The sequence below is a fragment of the Chanodichthys erythropterus genome, chromosome 7 (genome assembly GCF_024489055.1).
Source record: "Chanodichthys erythropterus isolate Z2021 chromosome 7, ASM2448905v1, whole genome shotgun sequence".
NCBI classification, from domain to species: Eukaryota; Metazoa; Chordata; class Actinopteri; order Cypriniformes; family Xenocyprididae; genus Chanodichthys; species Chanodichthys erythropterus.
In genome coordinates this window covers 26,370,404-26,389,885 of record NC_090227.1, presented here as the reverse complement: position 1 = coordinate 26,389,885, position 19,482 = coordinate 26,370,404, and the positions used below count along the sequence as shown (strand labels likewise).

The following is a 19,482-nucleotide window of genomic DNA, read 5'->3' as shown; positions in this document are numbered from 1 at the left end:
AGAAAGAAAGAAAGAAAGAAAGAAAGAAAGAAAGAAAGAAAGAAAGAAAGAAAGAAAGAAAGAAAGAAAGAAAGAAAGAAAGAAAGAAAGAAAGAAAGAAAGAAAGAAAGAAAGAAAGAAAGAAAGAAAGAAAGAAAGAAAGAAAGAAAGAAAGAAAGAAAGAAAGAAAGAAAAAAGAAAGAAAGAGATGTTTTATATATTAGACTGAATAAAGATAGATAGATAGATAGATAGATAGATAGATAGATAGATAGATAGATAGATAGATAGATAGATAGATAGATAGATAGATAGATAGATAGATAGATAGATAGATAGATATGGACAACTCGAGCGCTCTGAAAGCGCGTTCTCTCTCTGCTGTTCCTGAAATTACCGTATTTATAGTAATAGGCGCACACACTTTTTTTTTTGGCGGCTGGCTTGACCGTGTATTTTCAAACTGCGGCTGGCTTGACCGCAGTCACCATCTATAAGAGTAAAAAAAAAAAACAGACAAATCCGAATTAAACCCTGCGGCTCGTGACGACACATTGATGTCCTAAGACATGAAACGATTGGTTTATGTGAGAAACTGAAGAGTAGCTATTTATGTAATGTTTTACCTCTAAAACACCACTATGTCCAACTGCCTTGAGCATCTGGTTAGTGAGGTCTGAATGTACTGTGTACTCTGTAAAAAATGATATAAATACTCTTCGGTTTCTCATACAAACCGACCGTTTCGTATCTTAGGACATCAATGTGTCGTCACGAGCCGCAGGCTTTAATTTGGATTTGTCTGTCGTGTTTTTTTTTTTTTTTTACTCTTATAGATGGTGTTACCGTTTACACCCATTATTGAGCTGACAGACCGCAACGGTTGGAGTTAAAAATCATCATGTGTTCTACTGAAGAAACAAAGTCACCTACATCTTGGATGCCCTGGGGGTAAGCAGATAAACATCAAATTTTCATTTTTGGTTGAACTATCCCTTTAAACCTAAAAAAGTAGTTTTTCCAGTTCCCATAACTTAATCTTTGACACTATTATTTTTCAATCCTGCAGATGAATTTGAAGAAAGTCAGGTAATAAAACCATCTTCATAATACCAGATTTTTACAGTGATTAAAAATTAGGTTAAACAAACCATCTTTATCAACTGGTAATCTTGAAAATAAACAATCTGTTAGTTTAATGCATCTCAAATGAGATAACCCAGCATAAAGCTATGCATTAATGCAGCCTATTGAAGGGGAGGGGGAAAAAAACACCAGCATACAATGTTTCCATTCAGTTTTTATCAGATCTTTATTTTCTCACAGGGGTGGACCTTGTGGCACAGTTTCTAGCAAGAGTAGGGCATTTGCCGCAGTAAGGAAGTGTACAAGATCAGAAAATCCTGCTCCGGAAATGGGGACCTTATTGGTTTACTGGAGTGTCCCATACAAAATTCTCACCAAATGCACCTTGATCATTGATATTAAAAGGTGCCAGCATACATACATACATACATACATACATACATCTGTTTGACACAAAAAGAAAAGAAACATGGAGCAGATGGAAGAAACAGTTCATCCCTGTCCAATCCACCATGTCCATCCCACCTCAGAAAAATCAAGCAAGTTACTATGATCTGTTCAAATGCTTTCAACTAAAACATTTACTTACATATTGTTCAATGGAGGTATTTTACATCAAAGGCGGTTAGAGATCATTGGGCTAATCAATCATGGATGACTCCATATTGCTGTCAATACTTCATGTACCATTTTGTTCCAAACATCTCAAAGAATCTGTTGGTGGCAAAGTCCCTGAAAAAAGACTTAGGAGGCTTTTGCATCAAAAGTTAATGTGTAGCTTTAGAAAACAACCCCCTGGAATAAAATTAACTGCCATGAAATGGAATGTTCATGGAGCGGCGAGTCCTGCGACTCGCAAGTCGGGTTAGGCAGCACTGCAACAGGGATCTTGGAGTGAGCGTCAATGCACGAAGACTTCTTCCTGACATTTGCTCGCTCTTAAGCTACAACTACTCCAAACTTGCGTGAGAGGGATGCCTCAACCCGCATCCTCCTAAACTTCCTCTCAGTTGTGCCATAATGCTCTCACAGTTATCAAGTAAACGTGCAATTTAAGCATTATTTTACAGTCATGAAAAACAATCAGATTTGTAAGGGAAAAATTAAAAGAACATTAGTAGGAATACAGCATAGAAAAAGACAGATAAGATAGATTAGACGTGATGCTGAACACTTGATAGCTCCTCCACACACTCGCACGCGCACACACTCACACTCACACAAGTTCTTCAGGACAGAGTCTATCGACTGACACCCTCTGTCTTTCTAAAGTTCACTATCAGCGTTTGGAGAGCTCATTTGATAACCAGTCCAGTCCTTCATAGAGTCCAGTGCCTTGTGTAGCGCAGGTCGCTTGAACGTACCACTGTGGAAAACAAACGACAGACAATAAAAATGCAGTCACTGCTTATACAAGTGGATGTTGGAGTGGATCAAGTAAGTGTGCGTACCGTTCTGCTGCGTAGACTCTGCAACCCAAGTTTGTCTGTGAGTTCACTGACAGCCATGGCGTTGGGAAGATCCTGTTTGTTCGCGAAAACCAGCAGCACGGCGTCCCTCAGTTCATCTTCCTGCAGCTGTATGAATGAAAAAAGGTGTGTGTGGAAGTGTGATGAGGCTTATCTAACAGTCAATAAATCAAGACACATTAATACATTACAGAACTCAAGAACGGAGTGGCGAGCCACCTGACAAATTAGCGAATACTGCAAATGGAAAACCTAGTATTTTTGTAATTAAAAACAAGAAAACACATTAAACACTTTTCCTGATATATTAAATAAAATATTAAAGTCAATATGAAATGGAATATTGCATTATATATTATAAAAGATTTATCCTCCCTCTTGCAGAATCAAGTCCCACCCTTTCTTGTTCGAGAAGCAGGATACATATCACAACAGGGAAGAAAAGAATGTCGCAACTTTTGTTTCATGTCAACTTTAACAATAAAATTTATGCAGTATTATTCCCAAAAATTAAATTGCATTCTGTGTGAACTTAAATGAAAAATTCTTATAACTTCTGGAAGAACTACCCGCTTTATGGCGTGTTTGCACCGCAGGAACTAGGAACGATTTTAGTTCTAGAACCAAATTAGCTCCTACTTCAGAGTAGGGTCTAAACCAGCACTATAGGAACTACCAGTGACGTAAGTGTACGTTGACTGGCCAAACGCATATGAAACACCAGCATGTGGCATTTTTAAAAAGCCATGTTAACATATACTTACTGCTGAAAACAGCCACTCAGCCTCAATGATATGTAACATTGCAAGCTGTCACAGGAGATTTCATTTTTTTTCCTCTTTCAGTTGCGTAAATTATGCATCTACATTATCACAAAACCCACGACACAACAAAAACCTCTCCAATCACAGTGTGCTCTATCCTTCAGCTGTTGATGTTTGTAAATGCTGCTCTTAAACGGTGTCACTATCTACCCGGCTTGCATCATTTCAGAGTTCCTGCCTCTGGTGCGAATGCAACAAGGAAAATGGCCCTGGGGGGGAAATTAGTTCTCTGGGAACCGCACTGGTGGCTAGTTCCTATGACTGAGTTCCTAGAACTATGCGGTGCAAAACCGGTGCTTTCTTTGGTAAGAAAGCTCTGCCAAGAACATAAATGCAAATGTAAATGTAAATACATTGCATAACGTGATCTCAGATGAGGTCACTGAAAGTGACTGGTTCTTGAGCGTAATACCTGAAGATTAAACGGAACACTTACCATTTTAGAAAGCTCCTCTGCAGATTCTGCAACTCTTTCTCTGTCATTACTGTCCACCACAAAGATCAGACCCTGAGGAAAAAAGAATTAACAGTTTGGGCTCAGCAGCTAAAAATAACCTGAAAATGCTTCAAATGAACAACATTCACAAAAGCATCCAAGTTACAAAGATCACAGTACATCTCAACCAATATTTTACACTTAAAGGGTTAGTTCACCCAAAAATGAAAATTGATTATTATATGTTGCTCCGGATAAACATTCAGAAACAGCTAAGTGGCACCTTTGTCAACAAAATGACCCTATATAAAAATCATACCTGTGTGTTCTGAAAATAGTGTCTCCAGAGAGGACGAATCTTGTCCTGACCGCCAACATCCCACACGGTGAAGCAGATGTTCTTGTATTCAACAGTTTCTACATTAAAACCTGCCCAAAAACAAATACAGCTCAACACCACCTTACTCAAGGTGAATCAACTATATTTGATAGGCTAAACGAGATTAGTGATAGACAAATATATCAGCCAAATATCAGCATGACTATAGAGTCATTTCACGAAACCGATAGGATTTGAGTCCCTCTGACATTTTTCAGTGTAATTTATCTATTGGGTCACCAAAATATATATTTTAAAAAAGCTTTTTATATTAATTGAAATGTCTCCTTTAATAATGTTTAAAAACATGACATACATTTTCTCTTTATATTAGAAATTATTTTGTTTTTTTCAGTTGACACCACCACCACCTATTTTGTCATGTCCCTCAAGGCCTTCTATGAAAGTATACTTGGGATATAAATAATAAAGAGAAAAAAAAAAGTCAAAAAAACATTTTGCCATTCCCATAAATACCCATCTGTGTTTTTTTTGTTTTTTTGCTGGTAATGGTAAAGTAAATTCATGATTATTCATTAAAATCACATCATTTAGTTCAGTACCTCAGTAACCCCTCAATCCCATTACACAAACCATTCTCCCCCTAAAAAAATGTAATTTGATCATAGAAGTCTTCTGAACAACATCGTGAGCAGACACAGGCAAGTTACCACCTTCTTTAATAATTATAACTAAATTATGTTGTGAAATTGTGTTGGTCAAGCTTAACAACTCAACCCCGTTACATCAATTAAAGATAGAAAACTACTACTTGTAAAAATTATCATTTGTTATTTCAACATTATTCATGATTTCTTAATATCATGCATGCCATGCGCTCTCCATTTATTCACTAGATGTAGAGCAGTGGCCAATTTGGGCAAAAAAAAAAAAAAAAAAAAAAAAATCACAACCCTGTCACACTCAACCCCACCAAACCTACATTTTTATTATTATTTTTTTTAAGTTTATGAAAAAGTATTTTAAAGTTTGTTGAACTTTGTCTGAAATGTTCAGAGCAATCAAGAATACTGATTTTAGTATAAATTCTGGGGTTAAGCCTTTGATAAAAAATGATGAGTTTGCTGTCACAAAAAGTGCCCATTTCAGGCTTTAATATAGCAAAAGTGTGAGATTTTATGTAGCTTTTATATTTGCGATTACTGAATTAGCGTGAGGGACATTCAATTAATAGGAAAATGTTGATTTTATCACAAATACATTTTATAATAATATTCAGAGAGCTCCCATAGTGTCCATAACTCAAAATAATAGGGATTTGATGCCTGAGATGGGAAAATATGTTTTTCTGGAAGTCCTATGTCATTAATGTTGTGGGGTGTTCAGAAAAGCAATACATTTTGGTAAATTTTTTTTTTTAAATATGTAAGTCCAAATTGTACCGTTTTCGTGGAATGACTCTATTAAGAGATTATTGCCCTCAGCCAATGACGGCACCTAAATTTTGACCATTCGTTCCTCGATTACTGTAGCTCAGATAATTTGGGATAATTTCTGTAAAACCTTCTGATAATGTGGCAGACAGCAAGAGCTGCTAAGGTAGGATTGGTCAGTAATTATTTTAAGGTGGGGCTAACAGCAGCAGCAATCCCACCTTCTGGCAGCTCAAAGACTGACTAAAAGCATTGTCAATGCTTAAAATATTTTATCATTTTCACTTTATTACTTTTAAATATTTTAATGAATTTTGAATAAAAATAAAACAATTTAATTTCAGTAATTTATATTAATTGTATATGCTGTCTATATATACACACTCAGACAAGCTTTTGAATAATAATATCAGTGTCAGACAAAACATTACTTTAAGTGTAATTTCCCCCCCGAAAACACTTGGTTAAAACCCACACTGAAGTTGTAAATGCAATGGCGGTGACATTACAAATATTGATCATCAAAATGAACAGAATCTTGAAAACCATGAGCTCCTTCTGTTTTAAATGAAAGAAAGAAAAACTATATTGTGAAAGAGTGATTAGAAAACAAAGTCATGTCAGCGTAATCTCACCTATAGTAGGGATGGTGGTTACAATTTCTCCCAGCTTTAGCTTGTAAAGTATTGTGGTTTTACCTGCAGCGTCCAAACCCACTGAAAAGAAAAGAAAAAACACCTTTAGCTGTCAAATTCATTACAATGGTGTGATTTTATGTTTCATTTGATTTATTAATACAAGCTCTATCTGAAGCTAGCAAGCTAACATTAGCCACAGCCCAAGAAATATGACATTGATTGTTGAATTTAAATGCGGAAATGATTATAAATCATTTATTATTTAAACGTACACTCAAATATTATCCATATTGTCTAAGAACTGAATATTTACCATACAAATACGTGAGAAACACAGGAGTGTAATGTGCTTGAAACACTCACCCATCAGTATTCTCATCTGTTTCTTGCCGAAAAGTCTCCCAAACAGGGATGAGATGGTCAGACCCATGATGATTTAAAAGAAGAACTTAAACCCTATCAACAGGCGAAACAATAAAGAAAATGTAATAATGTATTTTAGTTAATATTCTGTCTCTTTGTGCTCAGTGTCTCGCGGTCGCTTGACGCGTTGCCACGTAAGAAGAGGAGCCACCGTGGAAGTCTTGGCGTCACTTCCTGCTGCAATCGCATTCTGGGCAGTGATGTCATAATTATTCATAACTTCCGATGTTTTCTGAAACGCCCACGTGCTTTTTATTCAGTCTGATGATGATAGCATACATTATTTTCAGTTTTTATAATAAAATTCCCATATGCAGGCACGGCGAATTTGAAGGCACCTTATTTTTGTATTTTATTGTTAGGCCTGTTTATTAATTAAACCAAAAGCAAAGACTAAATTAAGAACAACAGTCCCTGAAACTTTTATATATAGGCCTAAACATTTATTAGTATTACCTATTATTATTATTATTACAAATGAAAAATATACACATTTTGCATTTGTATTGTTATTTTTTATGCTTAATTTTGGTTGTTGATTAAGTTTTTTGTATTGATTAATTCAATATTAGGCATATTATCTCACCCAGTATTTTTATATTATTTCGAAACTGAGTGATCATTATAGCCAACAATGCTATAAGCATAATCAAAACACTTCTAATTTTTATTTTTCTCTCTGGAAAACCATGATTTTGTCAAACTGTTGCATAGGAGACATTTTGACCAGTAGAGGTCACTGCATGTTAATTTTAGTGACCGTGGTGAGGGTCCGAGTGCTTGAAAGATGTCAGTACAAAAGAACAGAACACAAACACAACAGAAAAACTGTTTACAGATTAGTAGTTCAACACATATTTATAGCCTATTAATGTTTAGGCCGATATAGGCCATATTAGCCATTTGAAAGTGTTCCCAGAGATGTTTAGCCTATAAGAATATGTAATGTTTACATATATTAATTTTAAGGAGCTTGAAATGCTGTATCTCCCTTATGACACAGACCACACAACACCTGTGCTCTGTAATGTAAAACTTACCCGCAAAAATATGTTTATGAAAGCAGGAGCTTAACTGCGCCAGTACAGGTGAGACCGTATAGACGTCACATGATCAGAGGATCAACGTCCAGGTGAGACGGAGGGAGTCAGTCAGACTCACAGCGCCAGTACATGATACAGAACAACAACGAGCTGGCATGTAGTTCACGGAATTAATCTCTTCATCATGAACTCAAGTGGTAGATTATCAGATGATGAAGAAAAGGTAATTAATCACCTTTACTATTAATCACACACCTGAACTACGAGAATATAACAGCATGTCATTATTTGCCACGCTACAAATTGCTTTAAAATATTTAAAACTAATATATTGATCTACTTTGATGACTGCTATGCTTTCGATTTGATGACGCCATTTATTATTACAAATATATTATGCTACATATTCATATTGTTTATTTTTCATCTTAATTGCACGCACAGATTGCTGCTTTGTCTTGGATCTACGTCTCGACTTTGAGTTTAAGGTAAGAAATAAAATGTTGATTCGACTTACGTGATTCCAAGGAAATGAGAATATAAGTGCTTGCGATCTGATGCTTTAATTGAATATTATCTATAATGCATTAAAATGAAGTATAGTGAGTTTCATTTTCAACATGCGCTCACACTCAAAGAGAGCCCAAAAACTGCATCTGGAGTTCTGCATTTGATTTGAGAGGCGGTAACATTAAATATAGGCCTACACATAAACATGTATTTTAGAAGTAAAAAATAATAATGAATTGCTAATAATTTAGTGAGACAATAAGGCAGCGTACGCAATATGCGTAGATATTTAAAGAGTTAGTTTAACCAAAAATGAAAATAATGTCATTAATTACTCACCTTCATGTCGTTCTACAACTATAAGACCTTCGTTCATCTTCAGAAAACAAATTAAGTTATTTTTGATTAAATCCAATGGCTCAGCAAAGCCTGCATAGACAGCAATGGTCCTCTCTCAAGATCCATAAAGGTACTAAAAACATATTTAAATCAGTTCATGTGAGTACAGTGGTGCTATCTTAATATTAAAAAGCGATGAGAATATTTTTTGTGCGCCAAAAAAACAAAAACGACTTTTTAACAATATTTAGTGATGGCCGATTTCAAAACACTGCTTCAGAGCGTTATGAATCTTTTGAGTCGAATCAATGATTCGGATCGCGTATCAAACCGCCAAACTGCTGAAATCACGTGACTTTGGCGCTCCGATCCACTGATTTGATTCGTGAAGCTCCAAAGCTCCGTGTTATGAAATCGGCCATAACTAGATATTGTTAAAAAGTTTTTTTTTTGTTTTTTTTTTGGTGCTTTATAATATTAAGATAGAACCACTGTACTCACATGAACTGATTTAAATATGTTTTTAGTACCTTTATGGTTCTTGAGAGAGGAAGAACCATTGCTGTCTATGCAGGCACTGAGCCATCAGATTTAATCAAAATATCTTAAATTGTGTTCCGAAGATGAACAAAGGTCTTACAGGTGTGGAACGACATGAGGGTGAGTAATTAATGACATTATTTTCATTTTTGGGTGAACTAACCCTTTAATGTATTACAGTAAAACATTGTTAAAGTTAGGTTCCCTGCATAAAGCATCACATTTGTTTAAATTTTAGCTTAAAAAGTTAGTTTTGCCTTATTAATTATACAAACTGTAGTGTATACTGAATTTTATGTTGTTTGTGGCAATATGTTGTGTGTTTACAGTACCACAGCAACCATGTTTTTTTATATAAATTAACAAATACATTTAACTAACAAAATGTGGTTAACATCTAAAATAATTAATTTTATTAAACATCACTGAGTCTATCTAATTACATTAGTCTATGGACTAATTTTAAGGGTTAGATCAGGTAGAAAAATATTCTTAAGATTGCATTTGCAGCCTACCAAAGGAGTGACAGGGACAGAAGTTGCTATTAAATTCACTTATTCTTAATGAATGACGTTTTTTCTGTTGAAGCCTGATAGGTAGTTGTTCTGTGGTGGTGGTGTCCATTATAAAGAGAAGGCATCTCAATGAACAGGTCAGTCAATATGCAAATGTGAAATTTCATTTAATCTTGGGGAACAGATCTGATTGAGCTTCTAAACAGGCACATAAAATGCCTACTTGAATTCCAGCAGATAATCTGAATTTTTGAAAGGACAAATGATGGATTTGATGCATTCCCCAGCTGAATCACAAAAGACTTGCTGGAAAAGTCTACAGTGAGGGTCAATATTGGCTAACAGTGTGCACATTCAAAACTAAGCCCTATTACATCACTGCATACATCTCTCTCCATCAGCAGAACATGCTTTAGATAACTCTTTTGCAAAGTTCACTAAAACATTTGTAAAAATATTTCTTCAGCAGTCTCCTTGAATCAGGCCTCCCTGTCATCACATACACTCATATATATACAGTAAAGGTTCTAAAAGTTGGTTCCTTTAAGAACCTTTCGGTGAACTTTTCTTAAAAGAACCATTTTTTCTTAATGTGAAGAACATAATAAAAAATGTAAAGAACCTTTAGTTGTTAAAGGTTCATCCATCAATGCCAATAAAGAACCATTATATTTCTTTATCATTGTTGTTCTATTACAGGCAAAGCCTCTTCTTCAGCTGGCCCTGGCAGATTTCCTGGCATCACTTGTTTTGATGTGCACCGCCATAATTAATTTTCCTAATGAAATTTTGCGACTCAGTGAAAAGTTTTGCAACAACGGATTGCCTTTGTCTTTGGTGAGTAACTGCTGATACGGAAACATGTCATGAGCTGTTAAAATAATGTATAAGTCTAATAAAAGTCTGAAAGTATTTGTTTACATCTCCAACCGGGATACTAATACTACAAGTGCACATTCAATGCAGAAAAATACTTGTAGGTTTTGTGTGTATGTGTTTTTGTATACATGGTTTATGAGGACAGAAATGTGTATGACATGGGTATTACAATGTAAACATGTAAACAATGTAAAATGGCTTAAAAACATACTAAACAGTGTTTTTTTAATTCAAAAAGTGCAGACAGGTTTGTACGATGGGTAGGTTTAGGTATAGGTTAGTGTAGGGGGAGAGAATATACAGTTTGTACAGTATAAAAACCATTATGTCTATGGAGAGTCCCTGTAAATCATATATACAAGTGTTTGTGTGTGTGTGTATTTACTGAATAATGTCCTTGTTATGCAACAACTTCCTTGATCAACTGAGAAATGAACATCTTGGTAAGTGAGATCTTGGTGTAGAGTTACACAGCAGATGTTTATTCAGTGCTTTGTAGGTTTTTCTGCATTATTGTGTGTTGCCATAAAACAATTGAAGAGGCTCATATTTGCACATATAGAACCCCTGAGTCACGCACTGTCCTGTTTAACCCTCGTTTGATGCCAAGTTGACACAGTGGTTCGTTAAAAACTTGAGTTTATTATTTAAAGGATATTTATTTATGAGGTCACCACAGCAATGAAAATATATTTCTGAATACTGCTTAAAATACACTACAAGTTAGAGTTGTCAAAAGTACTGACTTCGGTACCAAGCCTCTGATTGGCCATTGTGTTCACACGCTCATCAGATATGTCTGTGATTGGCTACAATGATCAACACATGGGAGCATTTGAAAGCACACGGAAGTGTTTGAATTTGAAAGCAGGAGAGTTTGAAACCATGCGTCTATCAGTGGAGTGGTCCGTAAATGCTCCCGTGTGTATCTGCGTTACAACATGTTTTTGAAGTGTTGAACAAAGAAGACGATCACAGACATATCTGTTGAGTGCGTGAACACAATGACCAATCAGAGGTGCTTACGAATCCGCTCAACAGCGCTCAAAGCATCACATTTTTAAAATTTTTAAAATTGACAACTCTAGAACAAGTCATGTTTAGATGCAAATTATGAATATTTTTTACATATAATTTTATTCCATTTATATATATATATATATATATATATATATATATATATATATATATATACACATGCATGTTTATAAAATGTTATATATTCATGTATTAAATCATGTGTATAGAAATACACATTTTATTTTTGTCAAAAGTCATGAGAAGCATTGCAGCATACACCTTTAAATTAAAATGTCAAACATGTTTAAATCAAACATATATTCAGTCATGTGTGTCCAGAGCTTTCACTGTGTATCTGTGCAGCAGCTGTGATGAGCTTCAGTTGTTTAAGCATTAACTCTCTGTCTCTTCTCAGGCCTTCTACTGCATCTCGTTTCTGCTTGTAATCATTTATGCCTGTGAGTCAGCACAAGCGATTCAAGGATGGAGGGAAAAGGCAGAGCAGGAAGAATTTGAAAACCAGGTGAGCAGGACTCACACACAGCTCACACACACACACACACACACACACACACACACACACACACACACACACACACACACACACACACACACACACACACACACACACACACACACACACACACACACACACACACACACACACACACATTATATACTTATATAACATGACAGCAGCTATGAATGTTTGCTGACGCAGCATTTTGGCAGAGACTGAGACCGTTCAGGCTGTGCCACATTCCTCCCGTATTTTCTTTATGTAGTCACAGCACAGACATTATGTCTGTATATTTCTTAGAAATACCCTAGGAGTTTCTACCTGATCTAATCTCTGAGAAGACTAAAATGACTTTTGTTGTTGTAACCCAATAATAATTTGTAACTCAAATCCTGTTAATTTATATCAGCGTTATTTTCGTTAACTAAAACTAAAACCATAATAAAAATTTTTGTTTCTTGAAATAAAATAAATGTTCTCATTTAGTTCAACTTGAAGTATAACCAAAACTAAATAAACTAAAATGAATAAATAGAATATTATAAAAACTATATAGACATATTTAAATAAAAATGGCAAAAACACTCAACAAAATCATTTTAGTATTGCTGAGATACTATTATAGTTTTTATTAATATTTTAAACTAGATTTATGTTTGTTTTTCATTTTATTTTTAATTAAAGTTTTAGTAATTTTGTTGTATTTTGTCTTTTTTTAAAAAAAAATCTGTATAGGTTTTTATTCATTTTTATTTCATTTTAGTTGCCTTGACAACTAATATATATATATATAATTTTTTTTTTTTTTTTTTCCCCAGTATTTTTAAAATTTATTTTAATTTCAAGAGATGAAATATTTTTTTAATGGTTTTAGTTTGAATTTTACTTTTAGTTAAGTACAACATTGACTAAAATAGAAATAAAAAAACAGAAACTGAAATCAGATTTAGACATGTTTAAGTTATTTAACAAATCATTTTACAGTAAATGATTGTTTTATGTAGCCATTTTTTATTATTGTATATTATATATATATATATATATATATATATATATATATATATATATATATATATATATATATATATTCATTATGTATTTAATTCTATTAAATGTTAGTTTTTTATGTATCCATTGTCACAGTTATCACGCAGGAGAAGGTATTGTCTCATCTATGTAATTGCGTGGTGAGTAGTTCCATTTAGTTTTCTTAAATGCATTTAAATATGATTTATGTAAAACTGTAAATATGATAAAGTAATATGATTAAAAAAGTTCCTTGCTGTAATATATTTGTTGGAATAACTGGGACTTGGCATGGCACTTGCACACCTTTGCACTCATGTTGATTTGATTGCTTCTATTCTCATTTGTAAAAGCGTCTGCTAAATGATTAAATGTTAAATGATAAATATGACTGCAATGTGTATGTAATGATCTATATGCTTACATGTCATTTCTATAGGCTTGTACCAATAATTGGATACCTCGTCTATATTAATACCGTCAGCGTTATGGAAGCTACTCTCATGCCAGCAAATGAACCAGAACACAAGCCTGACGTGACACACCTCAGCAGAGGACCCTCCGTCAGGTTCTGTAGCAGGTGAGAATGAGTTTCTGTATGTGAGCCTGTGTAGGGTACGCATGCATGTGTCATTTAACCAAATTCATGTCTGTTTCATCTTGCAGCTGCATTCTTTTTCTGCATCTCACAAATGACTCCTGCACGACAGTGGTAAGAAATTTATAGACAACAAGTTTTGCTAAATCACCTCTGGGGCTGTTCCCATCATCCTGTCTTTTGTCCAACAGGATCCGGTTCATGCCGAGTTCATTCGTGTTTTCACTCTCAGCAGTGTGTTGATTGTCATCTTCAGCTGCACAGTGAGTATACACATGTTTATGAATAATATTGATAACAAATCACATCATTTGACATTTTTTGTCAATTTCGTCACTTACCTTGAAAATCCATAGTGGACTCAATAGGTCATGTTTTGCTTGAAAAGTGTCTTTAAAGGGTTAGTTCACCCAAAAATGAAAATTCTGTCATTTATTACTCACCCTCATGTCGTTTCACACCCTGACCTTCGTTCATCTTCAGAACACAAATTAAGATATTTTACTTGAAATCCGATGACTCCGTGAGGATCTTCCTCTCTCAAGATCCATAAAGGTACTAAAAACACATTTAAATCAGTTCATGTGAGTACAGTGGTTCAATATTAATATTATAAAGCGATGAGAATATTTTTGGAGTGCCAAAAATAACAAAATAACGACTTATTTAATGATGGCCGATTTCAAAACACTGCTTCATGAAGCATCAGAGCACAGTGAATCGGTGTATCAAATCTGCTGTTCGGAGTGCCAAAGTCACGTGATTTCAGCCGTTGGCAGTTTGAAACGCGATCTGAATCATGATTCGACACACTGATTCACTTGTGCTCCGATTTGAGAAAAAAATATATATAATAAAAAAAAATATCCTGTCTCAACCAAGCTTTATAATGGTAGTGAACGGGGGGGCTGTTTTGAAGCCCAAAATAAATACATACATCCATCAGCAATGGGTTTTTGTAAGAAAAATATCCATATTTAAAACTTTACAAAGTAAAATAACTAGCTTCTGCCAGAACATGTCGGCAGAACCTGATTTTGCTGAGTTCAATATGTTCCTGGGTCAACATTTCTGTTAATCCTGGAGCAACATTCAAATCAACCAATCAGGTTTGAGGGACAAGTTTACAGATTATGTCAAGTTTAGGCTTAAAATCATGAATTGGTGCTTCTACATCAGTGTTATTCATCTATCATTTCCCTCTGATTTTTGGGATAACTTGTGGGTAGGTTTAGGTTTAGGGGTATGAATAGGGTTAAGACTGAATTTTCAGAGTGGAATGTTGTTCCAGGATCAACAAAATATGTTGACCCAGGAACACATCTAACTCAGCAGAATCAGGACGTGCAGACATGTTGACTTATGCCAAAAGAGTAACCCCTGACGCGATGTATGACACAGGATAAAGGAGTAGTGTAGCTTAGATGCCTCTCGCAATTTAAACAAATAGGGCTGTGCACCAAACTCAAGCTCCTCTTCTCTTATATCAAAATCCTCAGACATTTCTCTTTTTAAAATGGATCATTTTAGACTTCTAAATCATGACCGGTGTTTTGTTTTGCTCTATCCTCTGCATTTCCGCGTTCGTCATTGCGTCATGCATTGGGTGGGTCAGAGGTTACTCTTTCACCATAAATCAATGCATACGGCCGTCTGTCGGAAGCTATTTATTTTACTTTATAAAGTTTTAAATATGGATATTTTTCTTACAAAAACCCATTGCTTCACTTCAGAAGGCCTTTATTAACCCCCTGGAGCCATATGGATTACTTTTATGATGGAAGGATGAATTTTTTTGGGGCTTCAAAACACGCCCCCTGTTCACTACCATTATAAAGCTTGGAAGAGCCAGGATATTTTTAAATTTTCATTTTTGGGTGGACTATCTCTTTAAAATAAACTTAACCACTTTTTAGTTTGATATTTAATTATCTAATGCAATGAAATTCAGACATTTTGGGGTCACTGTAGGTGTTTTACGTAAATAATCTCCTGTAATACGTGTCTGTCATCCTGTAGGTGGTGTACTGTAGGTTACATAGCTGTTATAGGCATTATGAGAACACAAGCATGTTCACAATGTCACAGAGACATCCAGGTGGGATTTGGTCCTCGGCTCGATACATGATCCTTGTTATCATTTTCTGCTGGACACCAGGTCGGTACAATAAAACACACCTTCTCAAATGCTACACATATGCAATATCTGTCTATGTATTTCCCTGAATATGAATGGTTGTATTTGTCATTTTAAACTAAATTATATTTTGATTCATTTTTCAGCTCTGGTTCTCATCTGTCTGTCCTTCACACAATCTAAGATAACACATCTCTTCCCTCTCTATGTCATACAGGTAAAACACGTTTTCTAAACTAGAACATGTTCTGTTAAAAACCAACGGCCCTGTTTAAAAGCACATGCTTTCTGGGTTTTGTTGTTTGAGAGTTCTAAAAAAATGAATGCTATTTACACACCTTTTAATCGTGTGGTGTATTTTCTCCCATGTGTTGTTGTACAGGCGCTGTCAGTGTCACTCCAGGGTTTTCTGAACAGTATTGTGTATGCATGGAGACGACGCAATTTCAGAGATGCCGTGCTGGGGGAGCGTCTACCTCTCATGGCCAATTCTCACAGAGCCTTCTTTGACCAATCATTAAATGAGCCATCATGAAATCACAGAATAAAATCAAGTAAATGTTAGTTTGTATCCACATACAAGTTCAGATATATTTGTTTAAATGTTTTCTATTTATTTTTATACATATATTTGTCATACCTATTGATAGGCAATTGTACTGCTGTCTGCATACCATACTTGAAATGTAAACAATAGCTGAACTTGAAAAAGATATATACTTTCACTTTATTTACAAAAGTGATATTATTTGGAAACTGTATTTTTGATGTATCCGATGTTAAACTGTGGTTTTGTTCAATAAATGTCTGCATAGCATGTGCCAGTACTTCTAGTTCTTGACTGAAAGATTTTGCTTACCTAAGAATGGCAAAGCATCATATACCACCGGTTGTAAAATTGTTCGTCTCATAAGTGTGATCCCATAAAGTTTTTCAGTACAGAACAGTCAAATATGTACTGAACAGAAGGGTTATGCTTATGTCACATGTCACAAAACATGTCAAATATGTCACATGGTGAGTTCACAACATGCATTGTCTTTGTATGCAACCTGAAACCACCAGCTATCCAAAACTAAAAGAATAATGAATTAATTAAATTATCAAGATTCCAGTTAGTCTTTGTGTTTATTGTAGTTTCACAAGGGCCATAAAAATGTGTCTGAAAAAAACAGAAACAAGATAATGTGGTATATTACATAATTAATAATATTACATAAGGTTGAATTCATAAGAACACCCTCTTGCAATGTAGGCGACTAGAAAACGTGTATGGTTGTAAACTGAACTATCATAAAAAAAAAATAATAAAAAGAAACGCAGCATTGAGCACAGCAGTTGAGTTCTGGAAGTAAAAAGATATGCCATATGGAAATTATTTTCATTAGAATATGAAAATTAATACATTTAATTTAAGCACAGTTTTGCACCATTGTCTTTTTTATGGTTTTCATATATACGATTGATACTTTTTTAAAAAAAACTTTGGATGATGATGAATAAATGATTAATGAAAAGATACTCTAAGAACCAAATATATCTATCTACCCCATCTGGATCATATTTGCATAATAAATTAATAATATTTAAAGAATCTATTTTTTTTTTTTTTAAGATTTGGCAGCCATCCTTAGTAATAATTTTTTTTTTTTTTTCTGAAGTCAAAATCCAGTTTTAACATGCCTTTTGAGCGAGATATTTATCTTTGATTTCTTTCAGGTCCTCTTTCTAGAAGCTTGAATACAATTGCACCTAAATGACAAATTACAGTTTTAATGAACATCTGATCACACACGCAAAAAAAAGTATATTACATGGGATAAGCCCATGGGATTTTTCAGCAGAAACCTCCAGATTTAAAATAAATATTGAAACCGACCTAATTTCACAGCGTTTGCCTATAGGCCGGATTTATATGTGATTTAAAGGAATTGCAGTACTGGTAACTTCTACAGTCTACAATCAGCATGTGCACACAATATTGCAGTATGATAGAGAGAGGAAAGCATAGCATTTTCACTATAGCATCTTCATAACTTATTAATTCATAGCAGCAAGTTCATCTAATCTACAAACATGAAATATTCCCGTTGTGCCTTTTGAACCTGGTGGTGACCTAAAGCACTTAACCACACATTACTGCAGGTGACATTCCTTGTAATAAATGTACTGGATAAAAGCAGCTGTTAATGATCTTCTTATCAGAAACACTGTCGTTTTATAGACATTTTAAAGACAATAAATCCATGCATTAAAAGTCTCATATATGTTTATTTATGTTTTCCTGTCTGTTCTGTCACCATAAGAAAAATATCACAGCCACACCTTGCTGACATGGGACTAATGGTGGAGCAGTATTGATTTGCGGTTGTGCAACTTATGAGAGAGACGTGCCAAAACTGTAAATTGTGCATGTCTAACACAGGACTCAATGAGGCATGAAGAAAACATGCAGATTTTCTGTATTTAAAACTACAAAACTCCACGTGACACTCTAGAAAGTGACATGACTAGATATTGACAAACCATGAAGACTCACCAACATGGTCAAGAAGACACATATATGAGGGCTTTCCTCAGAGAGGGAACAATAAACAAGGACAAGAACATGGATCAGAATAAAAGTACATGTACAAAATCAAAATAAAACCAAACATCTGAAATATGCTACAGTATGAGAAAGAGTGAAACAGAGGAGGGAAGAGGGGCATGGAATGAGTGTATAGTTTGGTTCGTTTGATATACAGTTCAGGTTATTATGTCTACAGTCATAATATGGCCATAAAAAGCCCTTCGGCTTCACAGTGATGCCAGACAAAGCTTTATATGTGGGTGTTTCCACATTCATTTGGGAAAAAGAAAGAAAAAGTCAAAGAAACTTAAATTGGGGAAATTTGCCACATAAATCTATTATCTATTAACTTAGTCATCTGGTTACATATTTACTATATGTGACCTTGGAGCACAAAAGCAGTCATAAGTAGCACAGTTATATTTGCAGCAATAGCCAAGAAGTAAGGAATAATTGACGACGGGCCGTTGAATTCTTAGAAAATAATGCACACCCGAGGTGGTAATGCGGCTACAACGTGAAGCTTGTATTTCAAGACATTTGTCAGAACATGTCTGAACATTTGTGGTTTTCATCCCATTGTTTACTTTATTTATTTGCTTGGTCTGTGTTGATGTGGGTTTTGTTTTTTTTGCGGTTGTAGGCTGTAAGGACCTATTGAAATAACTGAAAACGTTTGGCTAAGTGATATGGAACTGCAATGTGGGCAAGACCTGCTAGAACTACTTTAGCCGTGCGTTTCCCTGAAAATAATTGCACACCTTAGAATGCTGGTCAACCAATCAGATTTGAGTATTCAACAGGCCCGTAGTATAACACATTGTAAGGGTCAAAATTATCGATTTTTCTTTTATGCCAAAAATCATTAGGATATTAAGTAAAGATCATGTTCCATGAAGATATTTTATAAATTTCCTACCATAAATATATCAAAAATGTATTTTTGTGTGGATATGCATTGCTAAGGACTTCATTTGGACAACTTTAAAGGCGATTTTCACCCTCAGATTGCAGATTTTCAAATAGTTGTATCTCGGCCAAATATTGTCCTATCCTAACAAAATCTAATTTTCAATAAAATTGACCCTTATGACTGGTTTTGTGGTCGAGGGTCACATATGTTCCTTTTATTATTAAAAAGGGGGATTTTACATT

The 19,482-nt window shown here is 34.7% G+C and overlaps 2 protein-coding genes across 3 annotated transcripts; one reads left to right on the top strand and one right to left on the bottom strand.

The window, feature by feature from the left end:
- Positions 1-1,266: 1,266 nt before the first annotated feature.
- On the bottom strand, positions 1,267-6,810 carry LOC137023227 (ADP-ribosylation factor 4-like). Its single transcript, XM_067389989.1, has 6 exons — positions 6,569-6,810; positions 6,203-6,283; positions 4,114-4,223; positions 3,795-3,866; positions 2,517-2,642; positions 1,267-2,431 (listed from the first exon to the last, which is right to left on the bottom strand). Exons 1-6 carry the CDS (start codon positions 6,633-6,635, stop codon positions 2,345-2,347), a joined length of 543 nt encoding a protein of 180 aa, XP_067246090.1. The 5' UTR covers positions 6,636-6,810; the 3' UTR covers positions 1,267-2,344.
- Positions 6,811-7,737: 927 nt separating this feature from the next.
- si:dkey-30c15.2 (uncharacterized protein LOC558938 homolog) lies at positions 7,738-16,600 on the top strand. Of its 2 annotated transcripts, none has more exons than XM_067389191.1 (12): positions 7,738-7,894; positions 8,116-8,159; positions 9,649-9,712; positions 10,275-10,412; positions 11,890-11,997; positions 13,114-13,181; positions 13,460-13,600; positions 13,687-13,732; positions 13,810-13,881; positions 15,638-15,776; positions 15,902-15,972; positions 16,138-16,600. In XM_067389191.1, the coding sequence occupies exons 1-12, from the start codon at positions 7,856-7,858 to the stop codon at positions 16,288-16,290; spliced, it is 1,083 nt and encodes a 360-aa protein (XP_067245292.1). In that variant the 5' UTR covers positions 7,738-7,855; the 3' UTR covers positions 16,291-16,600. The 2 variants fall into 2 exon arrangements, with proteins under 2 accessions (XP_067245292.1, XP_067245293.1); XM_067389192.1 differs by having other exon boundaries at positions 7,739-7,894; positions 13,138-13,181.
- The last annotated feature ends 2,882 nt before the right edge of the window (positions 16,601-19,482 follow it).